Genomic DNA, 27,228 nt, shown 5'->3' on the forward strand with positions numbered 1-27,228 from the left:
ACTTAGTTTCACTGGTAATTCTGATGATGAACATCAAGCAGCCAGGTAGTTCACAGCCCTTTGGAGAAACAACTTGAATGCAGTACAAAATGTGCCAGCGAGTAGCACAACAAAGACAATAAATATGAACTAGATCAGCCCCTTGGCTTGGTTACAGATTGTTTCCTGCTGAAACACAAATTCAGAAAGATACATGAAAAGCTCCAAGCTTCAAATGTGTAAGTAGGTTTCAGGGGCATTACTTGAATCAGTCTTTAACCTGTCCATCTTTACTGGTGCATTAAAGGGTTCCCATAGGTAACTAATGGGAGGTTACTGGGAGTCTGCACCATGGAGCAAAAGTCACTTTTTGTACCTAGTGAGGACTTACTTCCTTGGTTGTTTTGTTCACTTGTTTGTATCCTCAACAATTCGATCTCATTGCAGCCCCTGGAAAACAGTGTTGGTGTGTTTTGCAGTGCAGTGCAGTGCGCGCAGCTCCCCGCTCGAAGCAGGTCGGTGCATGCCAGCACGCTGGGCACATCCCCGTGGGCAGCAGCGGGGCGCCCAGCACCGAGAGGAAATGGCAGACGCAGGCGATGACATGGGTGGAGTTCTTCACACTGGTTGTCCCGTGGGAGATAGCTTATCTGGGGACGCCTGTGTTTCTGGAATAATATACATTTGATTGAAAGCCAAAATTAGAGTAGGGAAGAAATTGGCTGCCAAGGGCTGATTGGCGCTTGGAGTCAAAGGAGGGGCAGCACAGACCCCGCAGGGAGGATCTCCTTATCCGTCGGCACCAGTCTGCTCTACCTGCAGGTGCGCCCCAGAGGTTCCTGCTACTACTCTTCTTCCTGTTATTTTTGTTACCCTTTAATAAGCCATCTGAGAGCCTCTTATTAAGAAGCCTTCATTTTTATCTGTTGCCCCCTCTTCACCATCGCATCCTGTGGTAAAGACTTCAGCTCTCTCAAGCAAAACAATAGGGTGCCAGCACTGCGCCACTGAGCTGCTTCGCTGGCCTCCTGTGCTTGCTGCCTGCGGTGCTAGTGGTCTCTCTGTCCTGTGGCACAGTGAATGCTGGGTCCTGTTTTAACAGAAGCCCAACATAACAGCTTGTGCAACATGGGCTGCATACAGCCCCTTTTATTTACTGATGTGTTTCCTTTTGTCCATAGCAATTAAGCTGTATTGTAGGCTTCTTTTAGGCAATTCTGAGCTGCCTCTAACTTTCAGCATTTTACACGTGCAGACATCCCAAATGCTTGATTAGCTGGGAATTGCAGTGCTATATCTGTAGAGAGGAGAGGGCAAACCAGTCATTTTCAAGAGCACTTGGATGCATCCGCTTTTTCTATAGCTAACTAACTAGTTAGTTTAAATCAGTTCCACCTGTGTTGTGTTGCATCTTCTGAATTTTACTGAAGAAGGGCTGAGGCCGTTGCATAACTAATTATGGTTGCTCTGCCCAGACCTTTTGTTAGCCTCTTTTACACCTACATGATTCTTCATGTCACTTCAGAAGCTCATAAAGGGAAGATAATGTTAATGGAAGCATAATTTAAGTTAAAGAATTGATCTTTGTTGTTGTTGAGCCTAGCCAGTGAATACTGATTCCTTAAATATTCTGTGGACTTGCTTTTGTGCCTCACATTTTTGAGAATGGCATCCTCCACCCACAGGGATCTTACACAGTGAGAACAGAGCTGATGCCACAGTAAATGACCATGATGTAGAAATAAAAGGGGGGAGGTCTGGATTTCAGATCATAGCCAAGTACTAGAGTTTGGTACACTGTAACAAAACAGAATAGCTGTTATGTCTTACAGAAGAAATAACAGGTGGAATTGCTGGCATTATTCTGGTTTTTGGTTTTTGCACCTATGTAAATAGAAAGAGATCCTGGCTGCTTTTGTTGATACATGTTGGCATGCTGAGGTGATTTTTTTGGCCTGATAGGCTCTTTTGATCATACTCTGCCTTTTTAGCAACACTTACTATGATTTGTTAGGAAGGATGGTGTTAAAGTTTTTCTCCTCCTCACCATAACAGTGCTAATCCACTGTTTAAATTAGCCAGGTATTGTTGCAGCTTCATCTGTCTGCTGTTTGAATAGTTACGGTGCCTTCATGAAAAGCTCTTGTTGGACTTCAAAGCTACCATTTAAACATCAACTAACATTAACAAAATACTTCTGTCTTATCTTGGAATAACAAATGAGCCATTCAAACAAAAAATTACATGCACCCAAATTATTTGAAGCAACTAGAAGAGAGATCTTTGCTGTTGGCTACAAAGTATGAGCATGGACCAAAAATCAGATCATCATGGTTATTTCAAAGAAAGGCTAAAGGATAACTTCTTAAAGGCAGATACATGCCACAGTTAAGTATCTACTGGGGTAAAAATGCTTAAATCCCATTAAAAATCAAAGGGAGTTAGGGAACTCCATTGTTAAAATGCCCCAGAAATAAGCTTCAGTGTGACTTATCTTTCTCTGTTACTCTCTAAATTCTTTTGACAGACAGGTCTTACACTTTTTTCTTCTTTAAAAATCCTGCCAGAGAAGAATATGACTTGGGATGTGAATGCCCCCTTCCAAATGGGATTTTGGCCCAGGTACTTAAACCTGTGCCAGTGTCAAAGTCTCACAAAACTGAAAGGGTTTTACATCTGGGAGGGAGTCCCATAGCTATGAGAGAAGGTAAACTGGGAATAGGTTGAAAAAAAAAGACTGATTCTTCACATGCATTTTTTTCCAGCTGCCTATTTGTCCGTCCTTTAAAAGCTACCCTCCACATCCTCTTTCCAAGGAGGTCTCTTTGGTTTCTCCTTTCTCCTCACTACTGACTCTTTCACTCATTGCAGAACACCTACCTTCCTTCTCCACGTTGCTCAGCTCTTTCCAGGGAAGAGCAACTGAGTGTCCTCACCCTCCATCCTGCCTTCCCGATTGTCCCAGTCTGAGTGGCGTGCTGAGCCAGCTACACTGTTCTTCAGTGATAAATCATATCATCACCCCTTTCCCCTTTGACATGTCGATTCTTTTTTTTTTTTCCCAAAGAGTTGCATAAACTACCTTTAACCATAGAATATGGGACAGTCTTTGTAACATAAATTTCAAATGCTCTTCAGAAAATCCTGAGTGAAGCTCCCAGTAAACATCAGAGAGCACAAGAGACCCACCCAGTGCCCTGCTTTTAGGTAACTTTTCTGCACTCTGGGTAGGTAGAAAGGGAGCCGGGGAGAGCTATCAGATCAGTGACACTGATGCACTCCACACTTCTTGCACAGAAAAAAAGAGTTTGTATTAAACTCCCATGAATTGCAATAATGTGTGCAAAGAGAATAAAATACAGAGCCTTTTAAGGTCACCTCCAACCAAACTGAAGTAAATTAATTAATGAGTAATGTCTTAATGATGTTAGAAGAGCCAATAAGAAATTATTACCATGAATTATTGTAGACCTAGTTAACGTCTGCATGGATGTGTACATAGACATGGATGTGCACAGAAATTATTTCTACAAAGACTATATTGAGTAACTGAGAAACCTGTGCAAATCTGAGTATGATCTTGATCAGTGCATCTGAAAGGTCTGATTCCCAGGTACTTGTCACATCGTCAGTGCTCCAAGAGTGATTTTCAGCACTATAGCAAGGGAGGGACAGGAACCTCTCTAACAAAAGAAAGAGAAAACACTGTTATTTTTCTTTTCAGTCTATGTCTCCAGGAAAAAAAAATAATGTATAGCCTGCCTTCCCATTTCTCATTCAGGTTTAGTAAAGATCCTTAGTATTTCTGCTGGAGCAATTTGCCTCTCCTCTTTTGTCTCCTGCATCAGTGGGGCATTTTTCGGTAGTTTTCATTTGCGAAACAGGTTTGCAAAAAGTGCTAATTTTGAACATGAGATTTTGTTCATTAATTAGACCTATAAAATCTCTGTGAGGACCCAGGGTAAGGTGGGTGACCTCACTACCTATCAGCTTTCACTAGCAAAGTGAGCTCCGCACGTGAACCGAGGCCCTGCCATGAACTGTGCTGCCGACTGGATCCGTTTGTACGGGCATCCTGGATGCTTGGCCTCATCTGCGTGGGGACATTCGTTGAGCAGCACAGCTACAGCAGTCCAGGGGCACAGCTGCAGAGAGCTTTAGTGAAGATTGACTGGATCAATATTCCTATCATTGCTTATGTCAAGTAATGAAATCCATTATTACTTGTATCAAGTGTGCCCCATGGCACGTAAATTTGCATGTGGCTACACATAATATGCAGGATATAGTGTGTTTGTGCAGCTATTTTTGTGTAGATAAATTGTGAAGACAAGCCTTAGAAATGCAAAAAACAAAATATGGCAATATACACAATATATAAAATTGAACTCCCTCTTCTTCCATTGCATCAGACCAGCAGGAGTAAGAAGAAAACAACGCAATTTCACTCTTTATAACTGCAGCGGCTAGAAACAAGGATGTATAAAGAAGAGATATCTGGCACAGAAAGAAGGCATGTTGGCAAAAAATAAATCCCAAGAGGAAGCTTGCACTCTAGGGACTTACGGTTTCCCTGGGGGTAGGAGAAGGCTGTGTTAGGTGCTCTGCTCCAGTTGACCCTTTTGAGACACTTCAGCAAAAGTTCCTCTTGACTTCAGCAGGAGTTAACCTGCAAGCGAGGGGAATACCCAAGAGAGGTTATGCATTTAGAAAACATGATAAACTTGTTGGGTTGGATGCTTTGGAAGAAAAGGGCATTTTTACAAATGGGGATTGTTCTGGGCAGGTCACAATTCCCCTGCCAGCTGCCCTGCTGCTGTTCATGCTTCATCCTAAACTGCTTGTGTTGCTTCTGTAATGGTAGTTCTGTCTTCCTCCTAGGTATTTCTCTTATAGCAATAATGCCATCTTCTTTTACATTTACTGCTAGCAGCACCACAAACCACCATCCTGTTTGCCTTCTTTATTGCAGCTGCATATGGGGCAGAAGGCTTTAGGGACTTTCATGCAATAATTCCCAAATCTTTTTCCCGTAAGTATACTGCAAACTCAGCTCACTACAGACCATTTCCATCTAGTTCCTGCCTTTATGACTTTTGTTTGTGTCATTTCGCTTCTCAGTAATGTACGTTTCTCTGCATATGCTACCAAAGGGCTTAAGTAGTCTGGTCTTTTTGCTTTGCTTACATGTATTTTGTCTTAACACAAAGCCTAACTCAAAAGCCACCTTCTCCAAATCCCTGGCAGACAAGGAGCCTGTAACTGTTTTGTACAAACGTACATATATTAAAAATATTTTTCTAGTAATTAAGAGAAAAAAATTATGTGAAAATTATGGAAAATCTGTCATATGCTTAAGCCAAACCATTCACCATGTTGAAAACAGCAGTACCGGGTTATAGTCCACTAAATTTGCAGAATAGTGTAGATCACTTCTGTTTAGCCAGTCATACCATTTTTGTAAATCACTGGTCATTGAATTTTTTTTTTTTTTTTTTCATATCTGAAATTTTTCCACTTTTTTAGCATACATTTTAAAGGAAAACCTGTTCATTATGATGTGCATTTATTCTGCCTTGCATATGATTTCTACTAAAAATGCAATATTTGAAAAAATCATTAAAATGCCTAGATTGATAGACTTTACCAGTCAAGCACTGTTCAGAAATGTGAACACCTTTATGCTCAACGTGTTTCCCAGTAGGATTTTGAGTTAGATACTCTCATCAGTCACATTCCTGCAACCTTCCTGGGACACCTGGAAGGTTGCAGGGTGTAGCAGAGAAGTTTGTCAAACCTTTCATTTTCAAATGAATGTCAAGGTCTTTCATTTCTCGAGGTAATTATTGCCCATAGATGTCATTGCTACACCACCACTTATGAACAGGGCTACCATGAAACTGCTGTTCCACAAAATTAAAAGAATTGGCCTTTATTTGGTGAAACAAACCCCTTGTGTACTCAGCTAGCCATTAAAGTATGTGCTCCCCTTTTTGGGGTGGTGTGAGGTGAAGGAAGAGGTTTTTCACTGAAGGGAAGGTAAGATTTGAGGCAATGAAATGGTCTTTTTCAGCCTAAGAACTATTTCTTTTCACAAAAATCATCAGATTAGAAACAAGGGAAATAACTGTAAATACATTTTATTCTACACAAAATGTCACACAGTCCTGTCGAAAGGAAAGGAACGGATACTGGCATTAACTGATCTGAATCTTGGCCCTTTTCTGTAACATTTAGGATTGCTGTGCTCACATCAGATCAAATTTACCAACCTATGTGTTATCACCTGTAGTGAGGCTATGACAGATTTATACCTGAAATCTTCTAGCTGCAAGAAGTTGTCACCTATGGCATTATAACACAAATGACTTCTTGAATAAAGTCAAAACAGTTCTCCCGCCCACCTTTGTTGATTTGACTGCTTTTTTAGTAGTAGCTCATGGCTGTAAAGTTCCTCTCTTCTAACTCAGTGATTCTAATCCTGCTGTCCTAGAGACACCATTATTACTCCTGTAATTTCCTGTAATGCTAGTTCTTGCTCTTAAGTTCTTCCTTCCATCCTTCCCCACCCTGGTTTCTTTATCAGTGTTTGTACCCTTTGCTTTCTTATTGTCTTGCTTACCCCATAGAACTGCAAGCCAAATATTTGGATTCAGTACAACCCTCAGGATCTTCCTGCCTGGTGGAGAATGTTGCATTTCCAGCTCATTTTTGTCCACTGTCTTTGATGAGTTACTTTCACAATTGTTTCAGACAAATCCATGTAAAGTAGATTCATTTTAAGTTTCATTCCAATTAGCCTGAATTGTCAAAATGTACATTACAACTGCAGAAGTCTCAAAATGATCTAGGAACAGACTTGTTATTTGGATTCCCAGCTCCCTGGATGCCTTGTATTTGTCTCACTGATATTCACTGTTCATTGTTCCATGTGTTACAAACTTGTCGCATTGTCCATAGAAATGTAGTCATGCTTGTAGCTTTTGTTATTTAGGCATATTATACATGCTGTTTAGAAGTAATCGTCTTTAATGTGATTGTTTCTTTGCCACCGTATTTATTCTGTAACAAAACTGAGTGGCATCCTGTATTGTTTTTTTCAGCTGGTAATATTAAAATAGAGACTCAGAGTGATGAAGAGAATGGGCGTGCCTGTGAAATGAATGGGGAAGAATGTGCGGAGGATTTACGAATGCTTGATACCTCGGGAGAGAAAATGAATGGCTCACACAATGGCCCAGGCAGCAAGGCTATGTCAGGAGTTGGAGGCATTCGACTTCCTAACGGAAAGCTAAAATGTGATATCTGTGGGATAATTTGCATCGGTCCCAATGTGCTCATGGTTCACAAACGAAGCCACACTGGTAAGGCCTGCCATAGTTTTTCCTCTAGTTGACATGAATTGGCCACATATTAGGAACTAAGATATTTTCTGTATCATGTACATGTTCCTTCTTGTAAAATAATGAATCATCAGTGGGAATTTGGAACTCAGTTATTTTGTTAGACCATTTCAGACAGCACAGGAATTGAGATTTCTTCTTGATGGAGTCCATCTGTTGATCTAGAAATTCTGCAGGGTGTTTGCTTTGAAGCTACATGAAAAAATCAAGTTTTTTTTAAAAAAGTAAAGAAGTCTTGTTTATTTTCTAAGACATTTCTAAGAATTCCTGAAGAAAAATCCATTTGTGGCTAAGTCTGAAATCAACCCAGTTCTAATGTTTCCAATAATGCAACAAAGCTTATTAAGGATCAGTGACTATGAGAGTGATATTAAGGGAACTGTACTGGCAGTCTTCATAAAAAGGGGTTAATTTCATGTCAAATGTTTTATGAAGTAAAAACAGGTATTGTCACTGGTCAAGTCTGGACTAAAGGGTTTCCACTAAAACACTGAAAGAAACATGTAAAGTTGCTGTGCTCCGTAGGGATGCTTTTTATTATACAGTGCTGTGAATCTTCTCGCCTCAATTTTCTAATTCTAAATAGTCTCAAAGAGTGCAAAAAATGAAGAGGTGGAAACAAATGAAGAAGTAAAGACCAGGGTGAGTCTCATCTTACCTGATATAAGCTGTCTAAATGTTAGGCTTCCAATTGAAACTTTTAAGGCCATCCATAGTCAAAGGAGAAGAACTGAACTGTACCGTTGTGCTACACAAGTTACTTTGAAAACAAAAAAATAAATAGATTTGCATTTTTGCATGAATATTCAAATGAGACAGAACTTTCAAGTATTTTTGAGGTACGAACAACCTGTCCAATGGTTAGATTCCACTGAAATAGTCATGGTAGTGAACAGATACTTTCTTCCTCCGCATCCCCTCAGTCATGCTTAAATGATTTTCCCAGAACTACTAGGAGTGAGATTAGCAAAGTGTTTTCAGAGTTTAATGGAGAGGATCCATGAAAAGACCCCAAGTGTCATCCATTCCTCCCAGTGCTAATGTCTGTCATTGTAACTGTGGCTGTTCAGGCTCTGGAAGGGTGCGATCTGTTAGCAAAACGTGGGTTAGCCACCTTCAGAAGCAGTGCTGGTGGTAGTTAGCAATGCTGTTACGTTGCCTACTTCAAAGTACTCTTCAATTCAATATGATAAATCCCTCTGTCAGGGAAGAGCAGGTAATTATCTTTATTGGAAAAACCACAACTAGTTCTCAGAAGAGAGGCTGCAGCCTACTTCCTAGATAGAATAAAATGCTTGTTGGTAAATTGTTTCCTTTTTTTTTTTTTTTTTAATTGAATGTTAATGTAATCCTTTAAAAGTTGATAAAATGTATATGAAAAATTACTTGGACACGAAGCCTTTTAAACAGACCCATGAGCTTGAAGAGGACGCTGTGGTAGTTGAAATAAAATGTTGCAACTTAACAGGTATTTAGGAGAAGTCTTTGTTTTTGTTGAAGGAGGCTGCTCTTTTATTAAGAGTATGCTGTTGCTGCTTTGGAGGAGCTGGTTCGGGTCCCTGAGAGGGAGAGGCAGTGTTTGCACCAGGGCTGAACGGCCTGTGTGTGGACACGCCTGGTTTTAGGGAGAGCTGCCTTTGCTACTAGTGCAGCGGTTGGTACCCGGCAGGCCAAGTCTCCACAGGATGAGCTGGGCTGCCTGTTCCCTGTGACATCCCCAGGGGCTACCTCACTGGTTTCCCTGGCACAGAGCTCCAGTTGCCTGAACTCCCTGCCTGGCAAAGGGACTCATGTGCCTGCCGAGGGTGCTCAGGGCGCTACCACGCCAGGACTGTCACTCAGAGACTTCTCCACCCTTTGCAGAGCCCTCCCCTTGCCAGCAAGACCCTCTTTTTAATCAAAGGAGGTAGTTAAAACCTACAGTGGAAGCATCCCATGAGCAGCACTTTGCTCAGCAGGACCTCCTTCTTTTATACTTAATAAAACTAAAGGGTGTGAAGTTGCCCCCCCTGAGTCCTTCCATGGAAAGAAAGCCTTTGCTTTCCCTCCCACCTTGCCCTCAGCTCCTCTCCTGAGCATCCTTTTTGAGTAAGCTCAGGTTTTTCCAGGGCTAGCAAGGGAGTGAGGCTTGGAGCTAGTAGTTTAAATTAAAGGGACGTCATTGGAAACAGTAGTGACTGCTTTTCCTTTCAGCTGTGCTGTGAAAATTAAAGTAGAAATGGGATATACTATTACAGACATTTAACTGAAGCCCATTTCAATACATGCCCAGTGAAGGAATAAGCCTCACAAATGAATTACTTTGCTGCTAATTCATGTAAAACCTGCATATGCAGTGAGGTTTCTTTAAATAAATACTTGATAAGTGAACAAAACTCTAGCGCACTAAAGTGCCAAAATAAAATGACTGCCTGACCTGATAAAAGGCATAATTACTTTTAATGAATACACCTGCCAAGTGCAGATATGCAGAGCAGCACCTGACATTTCTGCCCCCTCCTGTCTGTAAGCAGCTGTACAGCACTCACTGCTTCCTAGCACCTTATCTGTTGCTCCTGTCTGTGGAGCGAAACCCACTCACAGATGCCCAACTCTCTTCACTCTCCTTCCCAAAGGCTTTCAGTATGTTGATTTTCTCCAGCTTGCTGCTGTCTTGCTTGGTGTTTAGGAAAAAGGAGATCTGGAAAGGAGAGAGAAACTCCCTCCTATTCCCTGGTGCTGAGACCTCAGGGTGTAGATTGAGGCTTCTCTTGCTCAGTGTGCACATAAGTGTGTTCATGTATGCCTGTAGATATATATTTATGTATGTGTGCTTATATATGTGTGTCTAGGTATACATATTCCCTCCTGATGTATGCACTCCCTTAACTTAAGCCACCATTTAGTTCACTTAAGTCTGTTAGTTGGGTCTGAATGTCTCAAATTTATTTAGAAAACTAATGTCCATTGAAGAATGAGCATTTAAAAAAAGAGAAGAAAGCTATGCACGTCTCTGCATATTAGGTGATGTTGTCACTATATTGTTTAAGAAATGAGAAAGATTTCAATTAAGATGATGAATATTCTTCACTAAGTAGTCGGGGGCTCATGCTCCCACTAAGGCTTGTGAATCACTGCAGTGGTAGTGGACTCAGTTCAGGGTCCCATTGCACTTTTCTCTCCTGGGCCCACATTCGTCCATAGCTACACACCATGTAGCGCAATCCACCCAGGATAGACGTGTGCTGTTCAGAACTGGCTAGACAATAACACACAAAGCTGACTGTATAAACAAAAGATGCATCATGCATTTTTTCTTTCAGTCCTGTCCACGCCCAGTAACCTTCCATCAGCGACCATCTCCATCCTAGCAAGGCTGGGAGCTTTGCTGGGCTCACAAGGCAGGTCTTCCCCACCTGGGTAGTTGCAGCATGGATGACCAATGGCCAGCCAAGCTACACATAGTTGCAGGGTCTTATCACCACCAAAAGACCTTGTACTTTCCCTTGTACAGCAAAGTGAATGCAGGTTCCCTTTACATTTGATCCCAGTTTTGTAGAAATATTTTATATGCAGTAGTCTCATTTGAAATGCTCCATCTGTCTGTCTTCCTGGTGCAAGATTTCACCCTGTAATTGCGAGAGCTGTAGGCTGGAGATACATTTCATTCTTGCTTTGCTTTACATTTCATTCCTGAAGTACTTTTACGATCTTCATTTTCTCCTTTTAACACTCCTCTGAGTAAAAATAACAGAAATGAATGCTAGAAAAGCTGTTTAGCAAGAATTAACCGTTTCATCTAAATTTGTGTCCCCCCTGACAAACTTCTTCATTACTGTTTCAGTCCATTTCTCAAAAATACCTTCCACGCTGAGTAACTGCCCCAAAGATTAAGAGGTAAAGCAGACAGGCTCTTAGCCGTTTTCTTTTTCCCCTAACAACTACTGTGCATGGCATATGAAGTATATTGCAAAATCCTGTAAGGCTAATGCTGGCATTTTTGTGGGTCACCCCAGCTGAACCTGTTGCGAATACAGGTTAGATGAAAACAGCTACCTGATGGACAAAGAAAATGAGTTCATACGGCTTGACAGGGACTATGCTGACCTGATTGAAGCCGTTTGACCAATGAAAATCCCTTGACATAAAGCAGATTCATTTTACTGTTTGCTGAATGCTAAAGTTGCCAGCCCTAACGGTAGAATTTGCACATTTTTGGGTTGGGACTGCGCTGCTGATTTTCAACTGTTCCACTGCATTACCCAAAAGTAAAAAATTATCATAATGCTCATATATGCACACATATGGACATACAAGTTGGTCCTTAGATGTGCAAAATAATACATGATGGTTACGTGAGAGAAGAGAAAGAAATTATTTAACTTGCTTTTATTTTTTTTTTATATTTTAACTTCAGCATTGAGATTTTAAATTTATTATTGTTACATAAAGAAAATTGAAACTAAGAACAGGTCACCTCTGGGCTGTTTTTAATATTGTCAATGCATTATAATTACTATAGCAGATTGTATTTATGCTTAAGAGAAACAAAATTCAGCAAATGAGTTTCAAGGGCTGCTTTGACTTAGTCGAGGGCTACGGAGAAGCGGGCATGCAGGGGTGGTTCCTGCTGATGGAGTGCTCTCATGTATAAATATACCTTTACTCCTATCTGGTACAACTGAAAACATATCTCCCACTGATTTAAGAAAAGGCCTCATCTATCTTAAATTTCAAAAAGTGAATAAAGAGGCATATTTGATTTGAAACAGCATAAAAAGCGAACAACTGCCATATTAATTTTTGCAAAGGCTAGTTGCTTCGCTTCCTTGATAACAGCACCAGTTTAGATGAATCAAGGCTGTGTCTCTTCAAGTTTTTCCCTGTGTCCATCCGAAGTGTAGACCAGCAGAGCCCGTTTGTGCAGCTCCTCTCTCATACCTTACCTAGAGAAGGGCTGGGACTTCAGCATGGAAGTACAGGGCTTCCTTTGCACTGTCTTAACTTATGTGATTTTACTCTCTCTTTTTCTCTTTCTTTCTCTGTCTCTTTCCTGATTTGGCTGCTTAGGGACGGACAGGTAATGGAGAAGAAATTGAAAGGGAAAATACAGGGAAAATGTAAATGAAAAGAAGTTATTATAACTGTTATAATGAAGTGCCTTTCATTTAAATATAAGAATGTAACGCTGAAATGAACTTGTGATCCTGAAATGCATTTTTAATGAGTTTCCTTTTTATTTTGCTGCTTCAGTGGCATATTTTAAAGACCCTTTGAAAAAAGCCACATTAAAAACCCCACCAAATGCCACAACATGCAAAATTGGATATTGGTTTATTCCAAAACTGCTGATCAGGAAGAGTGGCTCTTCAACACAAAATGTTGCAGTCACTTTATTTAAATGAGTTTGAATTTGCATTGTGATGTGCCATTCTGATTTAGAAAAAAAAAATTAGATTTTCAGATCAAATTGACCCAGCCAGTGAAGCATTAAGAAACTGGCAGGTTTAGTCTGAAAGCCTCATGTTATATCAAACCTGCAGCCGGTGGAAGTCACAGAGCAGCAGTGAGAAAACAACTTTCTCACTGAAATATTTCTCTTGTTACCACGTAAGTTTTTTTGTTCTCATATATTTCCTCCTTCTCCCCGTAGGAGAACGCCCTTTCCAGTGCAATCAGTGTGGAGCCTCCTTTACACAGAAGGGCAACCTTCTGCGCCACATAAAGTTGCACTCGGGTGAAAAGCCCTTCAAGTGTCACCTGTGTAACTACGCCTGCCGTCGCAGGGATGCCCTGACAGGACACCTGAGGACTCACTCAGGTAAGTGAAGGTGTGGAACCGTCCAGGGGCACTCATCACTGCATCCAATGAGGAGATGGTGGGGGCGTTTGTGGCCACCAAGCCTGAGAGGTCTTCTCACCCTGGGGAGGTGAGTAGCCCCATGTTAGGGTTAACCAAGCTGTGAGCTGGCCGTAGTGTTTTAGCAGCAAAGAAATGACTAAACACATCTCACGCTTATGATCCTTCACCAGAACTGTTTTTACCCATACTTCTTGACTGACCAAAAGTTTCTGTATTAGGGTTTCACCTTATAAGTCCCATGTGAGTAATCCATTTCATGGAACTACGAATGTCAAATAAAGCTGATGAATGTTTTAGGGTTTGTATGGCATTTATCTGCATCTAGAGATAATATAAATGTCTGAACACAGTAGGTTTTAAGTCACAAAGTCTCACAAACCTCCAGCCTGGTAGTCATTCTTAACCTAAGGAGCGAATACCACCTACAGCATTTAGCAGCAGTTATTTGTTGTACCTTGTTATTACAAGTACTTTGAAAGAGAAAGGTTGGGGAAGAGGAAGAGGGTGGGAGAGAGAAAGATCATAATCTTCCAAAAAAGAGGACTCTGCTAGAGTTTTTCAGTATTGTGTCTCAACAGTAATGTGGAGATCTGAACAAATATTTTTGAATAGCTGCACTTTTTCATTACCATGAAACTCTCATTGTTTGACAGAAGCCATGGTCACATACCTTCTGTGAAGCAAAACCACTTTAACACCTTTAAAGTGCCTTTAAAAGCAGAGTCTTGTCTCATCTAGTTTCCCAAGCTAAGCTGGAAATGCAAATTGTTGTTTGGATAGTAGACCTCCAAAACGCATTGCCAGAACCAACACTGTTAACTTTACTTGTGAAAGTTGGCTTTGGGACCAAGTTCTGGAAGGGGAATTCTTGCAGTGACGTTTTTGTATTGCACAAAATGAAAGAAATTCTTCTCTAACACATACATTATATAATAACATTCCTAGTGTTGGTCCCAGATGTCCAAAATAGTTTCAGCTTCTCCTGTTCAGTCCTGGCCGGACTCAGGAAAGCACATCTCTCAAATACTATTTAGCCTCCCTCCTCCTTGCTGTTACTGATTTTCATGGCTGCACAGTTTAAAACATAATTTTTCATATATACATGAAATTATACCTAGACATTTGTCAAACTCTGAGGATTCCACAGATAAAGAGACAATGCCTAAACTATAGACTCTGATTAATTCCTGTAATTGGCAAATTGACATCAGTACATCATAAACAAGTTGGATGTCTGAGTCTCATTTTCACCTGAAAATTTGTAAATAAAAACAAAAGTTAAGCTGTGTAATCATCTAAAATTCTGAAATCACATATAAGGTGACAGTCTTGTCACACTAAGATAGAAAATTCAGGTCCAGCAGTCAATGAAACTGTATAGTTACTGCAAAATTCCTAGAACTACATCTGGACTGGTGTAACAGAAAAAAATGTTGTCGTGCCATTTCTCTTGAATTTCCAGAAACAGAAAACGTGAAATCTACCATCGTCTTGTAAGGGTTGAGCTGGTTCTGGCTACATCAGAACTCACATCCAGTCGTGGGCAGGTGTCTGTCTGTACCTGCACCACCAGTTCCCCCATTGGCAGTCTCTGTAGGAGCTAGGCACTAAATCAGCTACGCTCAGACCTTGGAAGGTGTTTCAGTTTCTAACTATCTAGATGCTGTTTTTGAAGATTTAATGTCGCAGTCCTTATCTGATGTGAATAATCTGAAATCAGCTTGCAGCACCCACAGAATAGGCCTGTAGATGTAAAGATATACAACTTGTTTTCCATTAGGTTTTTTTTCCTTCTTCTTCTTAAATTCACAAAATCTTTCTTCAGTTCACCACAGCATGGGTTTGTTTTTGGGGTGGTCTTTTTTTCCTGTTATTCTTACCATTATTAATATGCTGTTGAATATCTCATCTGAATCTCTCAAGTAATTCTGTTTTTTCCAGTTGGGAAACCCCATAAGTGTGGATACTGTGGTCGCAGCTATAAGCAGCGCAGCTCTTTGGAAGAACATAAAGAACGCTGTCATAACTACCTGCAAGCCATGAATATCCCAAGCAGCCTTTATTCAGGTAATAAACATGTCCATTTGGGGACTGACGCTGTCTTGTCACTTACGCAGAAAAAGAAGTGCAGAAGGAACAGTAGTACCATTTTTGGCATTTTTTGCATTGGGGAGGCACACACACACACACCCCCCCCCCATATGTTTGATATTGCATTGGCTGTTGTTTTGTTTAGCTCAAAGAAAAAGCTCAGGCATATAGCAAAACACTTGCAAGAGCTGGGAAATTTCTGTTCACCATCTCAAGGCAGTATGGGCAGTATGACTACATCATCTCAACACCTTTCCCTTTTGTTTGAAGTCTTGTATCACAGTACTCTTGTGGATTCTTAATGAAGACTTGATACCAGTGTTCTAGGTAGAGAGGCACTGCACATCTCCTGCCCTTCCCACGCACAGCTTAAGGGGTTACTTGACCATTGGGACCAACTCATCTAACCAGGGTGAGCCATCTGTCTTTGATCTCACTCTTCCAAGCAAGAGGACATGAAGCCAGAGGCATTTGATTTAGCCAGTTTGACTGAGACAGCCCAGAAAGGATAATAATTTGTTTACATTGACCATCTCAGCCTCCTCTTTAGAAGAACACTGTGGGGGGGGGGGCGGGGGGGGGAGGAGCTGTTGTGCTTCCCTGAGAGACCAGTGCTATGATGAAGGTAAAACCCAGTTTCTTGGAGAACATAAAATCTAAACCTATACCCAGAAAGAGAGCAAGCAGCTATTGGGGTTTGGATATTTATTTTTTTAACAAAGATCCTAAAGATCTGCATGGTATTGATCACAGTAAATAACCATAAAAAATCCCTTGGATGTGTAGTTTTAGATAGAGAATATGAGATCCAGTTTCTGTGGTGGAGTTTAAGCCCATCCAGTAAGTTGCATTTCTGGCATACCTTTTTGATCCTGTCAGTATATGTTATTTAGTTTGTCAAATGACAAAAATGGAAGGTTCTCTCTGACCTATTTGCAATGATGCCTCATTTAATAGTTTATATCTGGACAGAACCTGAATATGTTTTTACATGCTATCAAATAATGTAAAGTATATGCACATAATGATGGCAGTGAATACAGCTGAGATGCTTCTGGCAGACAGCATGTTAGAGCAGCGCCCCTTCTAATTTTATTGAGGGGTTGGAGAATGTATAAATAGAAAAGCTGAATGTAATATACAGTAGGCAGCAATACTTATTCCTCAAAGAGGTGATAGGATTTAGAAGCAAATATTCAGTCTCGCCTGGGTTTTGAATTTTCAGTATCAGGTACATGGATTTGAATGCCTGCACACAGAATGTGAAAATCTGTGTGAATGAGTAGCTGAAGTACTACTAAAGTCTTAGTAAGCAAAATGTCCAGGTGAAACTGGTGTCATGAATCCTAAACCTTAATAGACTATACAATTTTAGAGGCGGACCTTTGTTTGTAGCAGATCATGACAGGAGAGTTTACACTAGCTTAGGACTGAATATCTAATATCTCAGTGGGATGAAAACTTGGGGAATTCATGAATGCTTTGGAAGGATTACTTCTTCCTTGCATATCATTACTTCTTCGTTGCATATACTGAAAGTATCATATACATGATATAATAAAAGTGCTTTCTCAAATTAGGAAAAAAATTAGAGGATTAACTTTGGGCTTTAGACCTTATATTCAGCTAAATGCTTCACTCTTAAAAAAATTAAGTACTCAGTTAATAAATCAATTCTTTATGTTTCTAAAAAACACTTTCCTGCATTTTTCCTAGTATTTTGCATTCTAATCTATTCTGCTTCACTGCAAACATACCATTTTGCCATGTTTACATTATTTCCTTTATAAACTCTTACAAAAAGATGAAAATAAGCAATGAAACACTTGAGAATGAGTGGGTTGTCCTGGGATTTTTAGTGCATTCTACATTATATCTAGAAAAGCAAGTAGCTATACTACCACTGTTCTTACAGTATTTCAAGGTGTGATATGGAGCTATTAGAGCCATAATTCAGGCTTTTTTTTTTTTTTTTTTCCCCCAGACTGAAAAAACTTGGTGTGAAAATCTGCTAGGGCATCTGATTTGACATTCTGCTACATCAGGATTGCTCTTTACTGCATTTTTTTTTAAGTACTTTGTGCAGTATACATAGAAAAAATGTGAGTTGAAAGGACCTAAACTGATTGATGCTTTCCATCAACTTGTAAATTTAACAAATATAATTTAAAAAGTACTTAAGTAAGGGAAAGATCCAGCAAAGAGGAGTAAAGATAGGAACAAGAGATTGTATTTATATTTTCACTTTTGTTTGCTTTCATTAAGAGGAGATTCAGCATAAAATTAGGAACCTGCTGAATTTAATGGCAAAATTCTTATTTTAGAGGGCTAGAATCTCACTGTCCATATGAAGTTCTTGTCTTACAGATATTACTTGGTGTCTTGCATTTGAATTGAGTGGTAGTGTGCTGAAGTCTTACCAGGCCTATATAAAATAGAAGAAATAGTTTATGAAGTTTTAAAAGGGTCAATTACAATTTTTCAGTCACTTGTGGATTTTCATTTGGAAACTTTTTTTTTTTTTTTTTTTTCAGTTCATACACACCAAATTACCAAAAAATAGTTGCCAGGTTGGTAGCAAATTTCAGGATAGTTCAGTTGCAAAAGCTGGAAATCAGTACGTAATCCAATTTGCCCTTCTTTTTCATAGCAGTTTTAAAAGTTTGAAAGTTGAATACATAACTTACCCTCTGTTAAACTGATTAGAATTGGAATGTTATTATATCCTAAACAGATGAAAAATTTAATCTTTTGTTTCCCTGTTGAGTGGGCTGCTTTTAAACATTCTCTGTAATCCTCTTCCTAAAGTGGTGTCTGGAAGCCTTAGCCAGCACAAGATGCTGCGATGTGCCTGTTCAGTGATGCCTAGGTACTATCAACACCCTTTACTCTGTGCATATCTTGCATTGGTCACAATCTTTAGCGTCTTTTGGGGCTGGGGCATAATTCCATGAGACTCTTTGTCACTGTCACTGCAGTATGTGCTGCTGCAGCAGGGACTGAAGAACCAGTTGTGTACTCTTCAGTTTATATTGTGGAGTGTTGTTGTCTAGGACAATTCACCTGCTCCTTGCAGTTATCCACCAGACCTTGATTTTGCATCTTTCAGGAACAATGAAACTTGCACAATCATCCTTTTACGGCAGTGGTATATTGCCAAAATAACATTGCACAGGAACAACGTGTTCTCTACTGTTGAGAAACACCCATGTACCAGAGTGCGGTGGGTTCTGTGAACCAGCAAATCCAGTGATAAAACATATTCTTAGCATTCACAGAAGGCAAAATGTAGTGGAATGGTACACCTAACTGAAATAGCTTGCAGAATCAGTCTATACATCATCTTTCACTTCTCCATTTAATGGCAGCTTACAAGTTCAGGAAAAATACCCATACCCTAGTAGCAGGTAAAAGTAAAATTAACCCCTTTCTCTCCTTGACCAAAAAAAAGCCCTAAACCACCTGCTATGCTGTGATCTTTCTGCATATCCTTTCCTTTAGATGTTGGAAGTCAGAAATACCTTCCCATACATCTTTCATAGTCATCGTTTTGACAGTGCATTTCCACTCATCCCTTCTGTTTCTACAGGAAAATACCGAACTAAATGTAGTTCAATAGTCTCCCTTTCCTAGTGCCTCACAGCTAAGCTCATTTCTAATGTTGCAGTGTCTCAGCAGCAGCAGGAAATTGGAAAACAGGTTTGACTATTCGAAATCAGTGCTCCACTGTAGATGTGACTTTACCAACTTAAATCGTCATTTAAAGCCTGAAATTGCATCAAGGAAGTATAGAAATATTCACTAGGGGAAGAAGAGGGAGTGGGGAGAAAGGTTGGTATAGCTTGCCATCTTCCACTACTGCAGTTGAGAAGTTTGTCCGTTTTTCCTGCTAAAGAAGCAGTGATCATACAGGCAGTTCCACTGGGAGAGGTGCAGAGGAACAGGGTGGGAGGTGACAGTGGGAGGGTGAAAAGATGAAATGCTTCATATCCAGTATAATGTTAGGACCTCATTTATTCACAGAAATGCAGAGTGGCTGCAGAACAAGGGTGGAGTGATTACGTTACAAGCAGTTGCCTTGCAGTTGCAATCTCATTTTTGTATCCTAAATGAGGGAAACATGAACATGTACATAAATTAATCAGTGTGAGGGACTTCTTTGTTACCGAGAGTCAGAATTGTCCTGTGTTTGCAGTGGTGAGCACCTCCTTCCAGCTGGTTGGGAGCTAAAAGACATTAGCTGAGAAACAATAACCTTAAGACAGTAGTTCCATTAAAATGGAACAAGCGTGCCTAACCCTTCTGATGTCATTTGATTTCAGTCATAAAAGAGGAAACTAACCAGAGTGAAATGGCTGAAGACCTGTGCAAGATAGGGTCAGAAAGATCCCTCGTGCTGGATAGACTAGCAAGTAACGTCGCCAAACGTAAGAGCTCTATGCCTCAGAAATTTGTTGGTAAGAGTTAAACGTTTGCTGTCTCCTAAAAAATAAAACAACAAAACCCAAAAAACATCTCACAGGATTTTTACTTTTGCTTTATGATTTTATTTGTTTTACTAAATTAGCAATATCTATCTCTATAGAAACAGATACAGCAATGTGTTGGGGGAATAAAGAAAGCAACAAAACTTCTCCAGCATACATTTCTGCATGTCTAATTTTCCACATTTGAAGATTAATTTGAAGTCTTTTTCCTATCTTTTTCTAATGCTTATAAACCAGATCATTACAAGATCTGGACAGGCTCTTGAAGCTGCCTTAAGAACCTGAAGATAGGAATAGAAGTTTCCTGTTGGGAAAGCATTTGACCAGACTTTCAGGATTATTTTATTAACTTCCTGGATAACATCCAGATCTGGGCATATTGGTGTTTATGAAAGCATTTGTGAATAGTTGAGCACAGGCTGAAAAATATTCTTCACCCCTTCATTAAGTCTGTATACTGTTACAGCCCAAAATCATCATGGAAATAAATAAACCTAGTCTGAGAATAATACCCAAATGAAAAGATCTTTGGGTACATTCTGTAAGTGATGCAAAAACTTCATGCCCATTTGCACCTAGTAGTTTTCATCTTAATGAAAAAATGGAGGCTACACCTATATTGTTCTGCTTGGTAAGCCTGTACTTGGTAGTAGTTACATCAGTTTTGAGACCCACAGACAATATTTTGTTGGCTATGTAGAGTTAGTCTTAAATAAATAAAAAGAGGGGAGGTCGGAGGACAACATACACTCATATCTAGTTAGATTCTTTTATAATTCTCTGTGCATTCATTTATGTCATTCTTAAGGAGACAACCAAAGAAAACTGAAATCTTTGAAATAGAACACATATTAAGAAGGTCTTCAGTCAAAAGTCAAGGCAAAAAAAGACCAGTTTATGGGACGGAAATTCCAGATATACCTTTTTCAATGAGAGCACAAGGGTGAAAGGAAAATTGGTATTTCTGAGACAAGGAAAGGGGAATCTCAGCTATGTCAGGAGGTGCAACAGAAAGTTTGAAATGAAAGTCCAAGGTTATTTTCAAGTCCAAAGGCAATCAATTCCAGGAGGCAGTCGTGGTTAAGAAATGCTTATGCTTATAAAAAAGGACAAAAGTCGTAGTAGTAGTTAGCAAAGTTCTATCACCTATGTAAGGCAAACCTCATTCATTTAGACACTGTGGTAACTGATTGCATTCAGCAAAATACTAATTCTATGAAAGCTCCAGGAAGACCAGAAGTGTTAAAATTTAAAAGGTACTAGCAAGTATCCTATATGGGATGTATCCATGGGTGTGGACTAGCTTTTTCATTCTCCTTTTCCCTCTTCGCCCCGAGAAACAGCAAAGACAGCCAGTTTAACTATGAGTTTTAGGAGGGCAGAACTTCCTGTCAGTTATTCAGGGTGTGGTGTAGGAAGACAACCTAATGACAGCAGATATTTATGGAAATTTGCTAACCTCCAAACGGACGGGCTTTCTGACAAGAAAATGCATCCGGATCCTTTCCTTTCCAATCCTCACCTGCTGTTTCATGTAATAGGTACATTCCTGATTAACACAAGGTTAGGCCGGCTGGTCAGGAGAGCTTTTGTGTAATAAAATATGTTTATTGCTCCTGTAAATTATCGTGTTATCCCAATCCCCGTGCTGAATTCCCAGGAGAAGGAACAAATGGCAGCCTTCACATAAGGGAAAGACTGCTGCTTCTCTCGGTTTTCTCAAGGCTAAATTCATTACCTTTCAAAAGTGAGATTGTTCACCAAATTAAGCCAGTTATCTGTAAAATTCTCTCTGTATTCCAAACTGGAATAGCTCCCAGACCCGAAAGCAGAACTGGGCCATCCAAACCAGAGAGTGAGAACTGCAGGTGAGGTTGTCACGTTTATCATGTTAAAACAATTAGGCCGCAAAGAAAAGAGAGTTGTTAAAAACAAACCAAATAAAAAAGTGCCCACATGCATAGAGTGCATTTTTACAATTTAGGTATCTGCTGCAGAGACCTGAGCAATGCAAAGCTTGAAGTGCATCAAACCATTAGCAGTTTAATTTACTTATGCTCTAATAACCACAGAAATAAGCTATTATTTTTAATGAGTTCAAATATTACCTGCATTGCCCAGATATAGAAATGATACCTGCCTACCTCAAGTTTGTGTCTGTTCCAGACACTCTGCTTGGAAACAAATTTTCCTTATGAGCACTTGAACCTCTCAGTCCAGCTACCAACTAGTTATGCTACATAAATCAAATACTACCCAAAAAAACAACTATTAAAATTATGCCTTCTGTATGCCCAAAATTTTGTGTATAATGAAGACTTTTCAGTGGTATACAGTGCCCATGGAATATAAATGATTTTGACCTCATATCCTCATTTTTTTCCTCCTTGAGTCAAGGGTATGCATTCATATTAGGAGAGTTCTTCTATTTTAATTCAAGAGTCTTTCACAACACTTATTTTGAATCTTAAGCCTCAAACTGCCTGAAAACTACAGCATTAGAAAGGGTAAATGTGGAAGAAAAACGCATGCACCCCAGTAGAGGGGTGCTCAAATCGGCAGAGTAATAGGGAAAGGAAACAAGGAGAAGCAGAAGTTTGCACAGCACAGACAGAAGGTGCTTGTACCCTAAATCCCTTATGCAAACTTAGGCAATGCTCACAATGTTTCTTTCTCTGCTTGTAGAGCATGGACAAACTAGTATGAAACCGTACCTTGTTGGAAATGTAGACAGCAGGACTTTCTACACTTTAGCCCTGTCATTGCAGTGCTGTCAGCCTAGAAGTTTTCTGGGCTCTTCACTGACTTTGAATAGCCAATTTGGGTATCATCTGGGTGGGAGGTTGTTGATAGATTAATTTGCCAATCTTCTGGTAAATTTTCCATGCTTCTATTAGCATTTCTTTTAGAAAAATTGGGATTTTCCTAGGCTTACCAGCAAATGTTGTGTTGATTAGGAAATGGTGACAGCACCTTACAGAGATGTTTATGGCTTTCAATGAATTTCCCAAGATCTGTATAGCTAGGAAATCCATCCAGACTGTAAAGAATGTATTATTGCTAGTCCCTAGGAACCTGTGGAAATTTTTTACCCCTTCGCATTTGCACAAATTTATTAGGGGCCAGATAACAACAGTTTGGAAGACTGTTCAGGTTCATAAAATCAGCATCTGTACATTTAAATAGTTTTTCTCACTCCTAACTTTCAACTTCTATATTTTGCTTAGTCCTATCTGTCCCAGAATTCTAAGAAATCGTAGTGATACTCAAGAGTTCAATATAAGAGTATCCAGCTAGAGATACATTAGTGCAGTTTGGTTTCAAGAAAATTAAGAGTCCCCCCCTTTACTTTTAGCATCCGAAGTCATAGTTGAAATTACAAGTAATAAGTAGCCTTGCTCTATACAGGGCTTTTTACTTCTTAAGAAAAATACATTCCAACCGCATACACACTTAAATATTTCCCATGGTTCTTGACTGCTCCCGCAGATGGTAACTTTTTGACACAAAATCTCTAGGAATACGTGTAGCTTATGGTAATGTGTCTAATGTGGCTTATTCAAAAAACAAGGTGTGGGGGGGAGGTGGCAATATGAAAAGTTGTTTTGTTGATTTTCCTCTGAAATTACATACAAGCCCATTGCCAGTATGGATTATCCGTAAGAAATTGAAGATTTAAAACTAAAACATACAATTTCCAGTATGAAACTAATATTTTAGGGGAAAATATTCGTAGTGTGCTTCGTGCTGTGAAGCATGAAGGCCAGGCTCACTGTGACTGTGCTGGTACATTGTCTTCCCTAACCACAAAGGCATGCCTCAGTTCACTGTAGGAGGTAGGTGAAGGAGTCCATTTAGAAAGGAGAGAGGATGAAGCACTCAATCTGTAGCTCCCATGAGTCCCCGTATAATTATTTCCAGAGTCTGTTTTCATCCACTTATTTTTCTAAAGACCTCAAATTATTTTGCAGATTAAAAAAAAAAAGAAACACCAGCCAACCTACTTCATTATGACCAGCTCTGTTAGAGAACTATGAATACCTCAGGTGAATTTCAGAGGTGGATTTGATCAACTCTTTTCTTCCACGTGGCTGTTTTATTAATCTATGATGTTCAGTTCCTTAATTATGTAGAAATCAACCTCTAACCCCTGATTGTTTTTCACTGCAGGTGAGAAATGTCTTCCTGATCTTCCATATGATGCCACCACCAACTATGAGAAGGAGAATGAGATAATGCAGACACACGTTATAGACCAGGCCATTAATAATGCCATCAGTTACCTGGGGGCAGAGTCCTTGCGTCCCCTTGTCCAGACACCACCAGGTGGTTCTGAGGTGGTGCCCGTCATCAGCCCCATGTATCAGCTCCACAAACCTCTTGGAGACAGTCAGGCTCGCTCCAACCATACAGCTCAGGACAGCGCAGTGGAAAACTTGTTGCTGCTTTCCAAAGCCAAATCTGTCTCCTCCGAACGAGACGCCTCTCCCAGCAACAGCTGCCAAGACTCAACAGATACAGAGAGCAATAACGAGGAACGCAGTGGGTTAATTTACCTGACAAACCACATAGGTCCCCATGCAAGAAATGGCATCTCTATAAAAGAAGAAAACAGGCAATATGATGTCTTGAGGGCAGGTACTGACAATTCCCAGGATGCTTTCAAAGTCATCAGCAGCAATGGGGAGCAAGTGAAAGTTTACAAGTGTGAACACTGTCGAGTCCTTTTCTTGGATCACGTGATGTATACGATCCATATGGGCTGCCACGGGTTCCGTGATCCTTTTGAATGCAACATGTGTGGCTACCATAGCCAGGACAGGTATGAATTCTCTTCCCACATAACTCGAGGGGAGCACCGTTTCCACATGGGTTAAAACTCCTCCGGCACAGATCTAGCCTCAACAGCTGCATTACTGGAGCTGCATGAGCCACAACAGCAACAAAGCACAAGTCAGCTGGACAGTAAAAGTAACAAGAGAATCAAAAGTTCAGCTATCTTCTCCCACAAGAAAAGATTTTTCCTTTTGGTAGCATGCATTGCAACTCAGTTTTCTAATACTAAAGTTTTTACTGAAAATGTTTGATCACCAAAAACCTTTATTAATGTAAGTAGGAGCTTTTGTAGTTACATAGTTGAAAGCCCTTCCCTTAACTGATGCTTCTTGCAAACCTCCCTTGCCAAAACTGTTAACCATGCACAGGATGCACCACACGGATGAGGACGCAACAGGCAGGAGCGACCAAGCTTTCTCTCTTAACACCGTGAGTGTAGGGCTCTTACACCAGATGTATGGTTTTTGACTTCCTGGTATTATTTGACTCTTTTGGAAGATTAAACTCAGCTAAAGATGGAGGGCCCCATCTCAGATGGCTTCACAGGCAGCTGTGGTGGGACAGGACCCCCCAGCCAGAGGGTTCCGAGTTGCTTTGGTGATAGAAAGGAGAACATTTCCACCTGCAAGGGTGCTGCTGGTATTGACATCACGGCATGCCCTGTTTGTGTCACTAGGGAGGCAAGCAGGTATGTGAAAGATAGAAGAAACACCCTTGTAATATACTCTGTGAAGTATTAATTGCATTTAATGTATAGACAAAAGGGTATTGTTGGCTCTTCTTTGAATAAATGTTTTCCCTTCCTATCCAATAAACCCCCACTTTTTGTTAAGCAACCCCTCCTCTCTCTGCATAAATGTTACAATGTATTTAATTTTTCTTTTTTTCTTTTTAAAGTTTTAGTTATTTGGAAAAGTATGATGTACAGTTGAGAAAAGCGCTAGCTAGAAATATATGTGGGGAAGGTCTCCTTATGCACATTTTTCATCTTTTAAATCTGCCTGGAAAATATCCAAAATCTCTCTCTTACCTATGAAAAAAAAATCCGATTTTCTTGCACAGATGTACTCCTGTAGATTTTGTGGCTTTACTTGTAAGTGTTGCACTTAATTATTTTTAAAGCACTGAGCTGAATTAAAACAGCCAGTTGAAATTTGTAGCTTGCTTTTTTCCTGGCACTTGCTGTTTAATGAGAGACCAGGCCCCACAAAGGTGCTGAGAACCCTGGCTTCCTATTCAACAAATCATTTCACCATGTGCTTTAAGTTACTTCTACTTCAGTGGAACTAATCTTAAGCTTAAAAAAATGGTGTTTTGCTGAATGGAGACGAGAGACTGCAGCATTTTGCGGAGTGCAGTGAAGTCCACCAAGAGCTTTTTCCATGGTGGGTTCTGCTGCATATACTCCAGTCAGCGTGAAGACTTCTATGACAAATAAATTTTATTTCCCCAAACACAATTGATATTTTAAAAAAAACACCTTTTTTTAAAGCTTCTACTTAACTTCCTCTTCCAAATAGTTCATTCCTCTCCCTAAACACCCTCGTATTTTACAATTGGGCAAAAAAGAAATGTTTGCAGCTGCATAAAAATCTGTTGGTGCTGGGCAACATTCATAAAAATAACCTATCTTATTAACTTAATTTATAAATACTTCCACTCTGCATAGTAGTGGATGTTCTGCAATAAACACAATCATATAACCAACAAAATTAGCAGTTACACATTCTGTATTCACAAGTGCATGCAAGCACATATGCTTTTTACAAAAGAGATTCGATGGAACCATGAACGCTTGTAGCTAGGCCAGTTTGGCCTGATATGTGTAGCTATATTTGATATACATTTCCTATATATACATACCATTACAAGCACGCAGAGTTCCTTCTTCTGCTTTCACTTTTGCAGGTGTAAGTCAGAAGCAACAACACTCAAGTCAGAGGAAAGATACTGATGAAATAATGATTACAAATATATGCTTTTACAATCTCACATCTTAGCTTTTCATGCCAACCGTAAGACATGTACTTCATGTGACACGTGGACACACAAGTATTTTTACAGACATGTGTGCATACCTGTTTAGTAGCTTTGTCACCAGATGTGCATGTAGACTGATGCATACACCCGCAACAGTGAAAACAAATTACTAGTACATGTTAGGTAGCATAGTACCTACAGGATGGCCAGTGACACCCCCCCCACCCCCACCCCCCCCAGCAATTGAGTAGTGTAAACTACAAGCCAAAGGTGATCCCCTCTACTCCCACATTATCAGTCAGTTGCCTTAGAAGACATTACTGCTTTTTGCCTTCCAGCCTGAGACACTGTGCAGGGGGTGGACACAAGGAATCATTGGCCACTTTCATGCCCCAGCCACATTTTTTTCATCAACGCCTGCTGCACCTTCAGCTTCAAGACAGGCTGTACGTGGCAGGTACCTGAGGTATTACCAAATATTTTGTACAGGAGTGACCTGAAGAGGACCTTCAAGCCAGAAGCTTACAGCGATGTTTGCTTTATTATTTTTTCTTTAAATAAAGTTAAACGGGGTTCCTTTTTTCGTAGCTGGTAGGGATACATTCAGCTG

At 40.1% G+C, this 27,228-nt stretch overlaps 1 protein-coding gene across 14 annotated transcripts in view; it reads left to right on the plus strand.

The window, feature by feature from the left end:
* The window catches only part of IKZF1 (IKAROS family zinc finger 1), a 67,902-nt gene extending 42,428 nt beyond the window's left edge, over positions 1–25,474 (plus strand). For 7 of the 14 annotated variants that reach the window (XM_040586020.1, XM_040586019.1, XM_040586017.1 and 4 more), the window contains exons 4-9: positions 4,952–5,011; positions 7,083–7,343; positions 13,015–13,182; positions 15,166–15,291; positions 19,638–19,772; positions 23,973–25,474. In XM_040586020.1, coding sequence (XP_040441954.1) covers positions 4,952–5,011; positions 7,083–7,343; positions 13,015–13,182; positions 15,166–15,291; positions 19,638–19,772; positions 23,973–24,679 — 1,457 coding nt within the window. In that variant the 3' untranslated portion in view covers positions 24,680–25,474. Of the gene's footprint in view, positions 1–4,951; positions 5,012–7,082; positions 7,344–7,968; positions 8,025–13,014; positions 13,183–15,165; positions 15,292–19,637; positions 19,773–23,972 lie in introns of those variants that run through there. The other 7 variants (XM_040586014.1, XM_040586024.1, XM_040586013.1 and 4 more) reach the window with 6 other exon arrangements.
* Positions 25,475–27,228: the final 1,754 nt, after the last annotated feature.

Source organism: Falco naumanni, chromosome 3, assembly GCF_017639655.2.
Source record: "Falco naumanni isolate bFalNau1 chromosome 3, bFalNau1.pat, whole genome shotgun sequence".
Lineage (NCBI taxonomy): Eukaryota > Metazoa > Chordata > Aves > Falconiformes > Falconidae > Falco > Falco naumanni.